Here is a 3,758-nt window from a genome sequence, read left to right on the forward strand (position 1 = left end):
GAAATCAAAGTCATTTGTTGCAAGCGGCAAGGAAGAAAGCAGGAAATAAGGTCGAGGGTGGTTTAGATGATGATGATGATGATTATTATTATTATTTGGAGGAGGGGGGTGGGTAGGTACCCACCGGTAGCGTCACCCCGGCACGGAGCGGACCGCGGCGGCTGCTCCCCGCCGGACGGGAGGCGAAGTCACCGGCGGAGGGGCAGCCGGGCCCCGGTGGGGGGTACGGGGGGAGCCCGGAGGGGCCGGGGCGGCCGCCCCCCCGCCTGGCCCGGGGAGCCTCCCCCCGCCGCGCCGCCCGCCCGACTTCTCGTTTCTCTCGCCGGTCGCTCTCGGGAACGGGCGGGCGGGGGTAGGGGGCGGCCCGGCGGGGGCTTTTTTGGGAGCAGGTTTGTTAACCAAAGCAGGTGCTAAAAACCAATAAGCCTGGAACAAACGCGGTGCCCCCCCGGGAGCCGGGACAATTGTTTCCATTTAATAAATATTTTCCCCACGGGCGTTTGGCGGGAGGCAGGCAATTATTCAAAGCAAGGCGGGACGCGAGCCGGCTCCCGGGGTTAAGCGGGGCTGCGGAGCCGGGAAGGGAGGGGGATCGTAAGCGGGAGCGCGGCCCGGAGCACGGCGGAGCGCAGCGATCGCAGCCCCGACGGCGGCGGCGGCGGGGAGCCTGGAGGGCGCCGGGACCGGCAACGCTCCGCGCACCGGCGAGATGGGGGGAGGCCGGGGACGACCCCCACTCCTCCCCCCCCCCCCCCCCCGCCTCTCTCTCCTCCCCCGCAGTTGCTCTTGGCGCAGCAACTCACAAAAGCGCGTTCGAAGGGGAGGTGCGCGCGCGCGCGTGTGTGTGTCTGTCTGTCCTCTTTTCCCCTCCTTCCTCCTCCTCCCTCCCCTGTCCCCTCCCCTCCTCTTCCTCTCGCCCTTCCTCTCTCCCTCTCTTTTTAAGCGGGTCCCCCTCCGCGCTGATTGGGCGCCCGGCCGCGCTGTGAACGCCCTGCCGCTATGTCAGCCTGCGCGCCGCAGCCCCTCGCCTTTGAACTGCCCCGCACCGCTCCGCGTCCCCACCGCCGGCCCGCTGCTGCGCCCGGCGGCTCGCCGCCCGCCTAGCCGCCCGCCGGGCCCCGCGGGCCGCCGCTCCGCGCCGCTCCGCGCCTCTCGGCGCGCTCCGCCCCGGCAGGGCTGCCGCCGGGGACGGCGTCGGCGGAGGATCTGTGATGATCAGCTGAGCCCGCTCCTGCCGCTCCTCCGGCTCCCTCGGCCTCCTCCTCCTCCTCTTCCTCTTCCTCCTCTTCCTCCTCCTCCCGCCGCCGTCCGGCGCCCCCAGCGCGCCCCGTACCGCAACCCCGCGCCGAGCCGCCCGCCCGCCCGCCCGCCCCGTCCGCCCGCCCGGCCGAAGCATGTCCAAGCCCAGCGACCACATCAAGCGCCCCATGAACGCCTTCATGGTGTGGTCCCGCGGCCAGCGGCGCAAGATGGCCCAGGAGAACCCCAAAATGCACAACTCGGAGATAAGCAAGCGGCTGGGCGCGGAGTGGAAGTTGCTCTCCGAGGCGGAGAAGCGCCCGTACATCGACGAGGCCAAGCGGCTGCGGGCGCAGCACATGAAGGAGCATCCCGACTACAAGTACAGACCCCGGCGCAAGCCCAAGAACCTGCTCAAAAAGGACAGGTATGTCTTCCCTTTGCCTTACCTCGGGGAAACCGATCCCTTAAAGGCCGCCGGGCTTCCCGTGGGGGCCACTGACTCTCTGCTGAGCTCCCCGGAGAAGGCCAGGGCTTTCCTGCCTCCCACCTCAGCACCTTACTCCTTACTTGACCCCAGCCAGTTCAGCTCCAGCGCCATTCAGAAGATGACTGAGGTTCCTCACACCTTAGCCACCAGCACCCTGCCCTACGCCTCCACCTTGGGATACCAGAACGGGGCGTTTGGCAGCTTGAGCTGCCCCAGCCAACACACCCACACTCACCCCTCGCCAACTAACCCGGGCTATGTCGTGCCATGTAACTGTACAGCTTGGTCGGCTTCCAGTTTGCAACCTCCAGTTGCCTACATATTATTCCCGGGCATGACCAAGACTGGGATAGATCCCTATTCTTCAGCACATGCGACTGCTATGTAACACCCACCCAACAGGCGTGTGTGTCCCGTGTCCCCCCCTCCCTCCTCCCGGCCCCGGTTGGCAGCTGGAACTGGGATTCCTTCGTGTGCATGTACATAAAACCTGCAGAAGCAAAAACAAAACAAAAAACAAACAAACAAAAAAAACCCCAAAACCACCCGAACCAGGACTTTGGTGCCCACCACCGGGCCGGGACAGACGCGGACGCTGCCTTGGGAACTCGGAGATGCTCTCGCCTAAAGCTGGCCCCGGGATCGTGGTGGGGGGATCTGCAATGGTGGGGTCAGATGGGAGCCCGGCACTTGTAAGAGTTGTAAATGTGTTTAAAAAACAAAGCAAAGGAAAGAAAAGAAAGAAAAAAACAGCGAACCTTGAACTGCCCTTTCGGGACAAAGCGGGGGAGAAAAAGAAAAAAAAAAAAAAGGAAAAAAAAAAAAAGAGAGAAAGAGAGGCGTTTCGATTTTTATTTATTCTCTTAATGTCTATGAGTTCTCCAGGGTCTCATGTCACTTGGACTTGACTTTGGGAAGTCTCGGTCTTACTATGATTATTTTTTTTTTATTTGTTTTCCTTTTTGCACATTAAAAGACGAGATCAGCTGTGTTATATATATATAAATATATATATATTTTGCCACCACGCACTACTAGGTAAAATTGCTTTTCATGTTCAGAAAAAGGCTCTTCAAAGTTTAAAAAAATAAAAAAAGAGGGGGAGAAACATTTATATTTAAAACATATGATAGTGTTTGCTTAATTTAAAACAGATAGTCCTTAAATTTGTGTGATCCAGTGAGACTAGATCTAAGTTTACTTTAGACAGAGCGTCAGGTATGAAGTCAGGCAGTAGAATTGTAAAAAATTAATACTACTAATACTACTACTACTAATAACGAAAAACCGAATAAAAACCGATGGTAATTTAAATATGTTTTCACAATGTCTTGGGAAGAAGAAGAAGGAGGGAAAAAAAAAATATGTATCCGGCAGGATTTTACCTCGTTAAATCTTTTCATTTGTTGAACAAAGACGTTTTGAATAAAGACAATCTGTCATCAAACGAGGCAACTGCGTGGTGTAAATGCGGTGCCCCGGCCCCGCGTCCCGCACCGGCGGCCGCCGGGGGCTGCGGGGGCGACGCTCCCCGCGGCGGGACCGAGCTCTGCCCGCAGCCCCGGCCCTCGCCGCCGCCGCGGGGCCGTTCTCCCGGTTCCGACCCCCTGCTTCCCCCTCCCCGGTAGCCGATCTCACCGGGTCGGGGCCGGTTTGGAGCCGTACCGGGCCGGGTCGGGCTCTTTTTGGAGCCCGTCGAGGAAAGCTGGCTGCGGGGTGAGAAAACTTCCGAAAAGCGGGGATGGAGCCGCCGCAAACCCGAGTGTCTGCCGGGGAGAGGGGACGGGAGGGGGGGTGCTGCTCCCCTCCGGCCCGCACCCCCCCCCCGCCCCCTCCCTCCCATCCCGTCGGGGAATCGGACTTTCCCAAGTTGCCTCCGCGGGGTTGAAGTTTTACCGGTGCGAGGAGAGATTCGGTCGGGGGGTGTCGGTGGCGATGGAAGGGGGTGGGCCAGGATTAACATCTTGTCCGGAGCAATTAGCGATGTTTAGCGGGGGAAACTATTCGTCGGAGCCCTTTTGTGAAGGGA

The 3,758-nt window shown here is 59.8% G+C and overlaps 1 protein-coding gene across 1 annotated transcript; it reads left to right on the top strand.

Annotated features, from left to right (window-relative positions):
• The first annotated feature begins 1,394 nt into the window (after positions 1–1,394).
• On the top strand, positions 1,395–2,117 carry SOX14 (SRY-box transcription factor 14). Its single transcript, XM_009979496.2, has one exon. It carries the CDS (start codon positions 1,395–1,397, stop codon positions 2,115–2,117), a length of 723 nt encoding a protein of 240 aa, XP_009977798.2.
• The last annotated feature ends 1,641 nt before the right edge of the window (positions 2,118–3,758 follow it).

The sequence above is a fragment of the Tauraco erythrolophus genome, chromosome 11, assembly GCF_009769465.1.
Source record: "Tauraco erythrolophus isolate bTauEry1 chromosome 11, bTauEry1.pri, whole genome shotgun sequence".
Taxonomy (NCBI): Eukaryota; Metazoa; Chordata; class Aves; order Musophagiformes; family Musophagidae; genus Tauraco; species Tauraco erythrolophus.

Bases quoted from the DNA above. Each gene is read 5' to 3' on its own strand.
- SOX14 (XM_009979496.2), top strand. From the start codon at position 1,395: ATGTCCAAGCCCAGCGACCACATCAAGCGCCCCATGAACGCCTTCATG.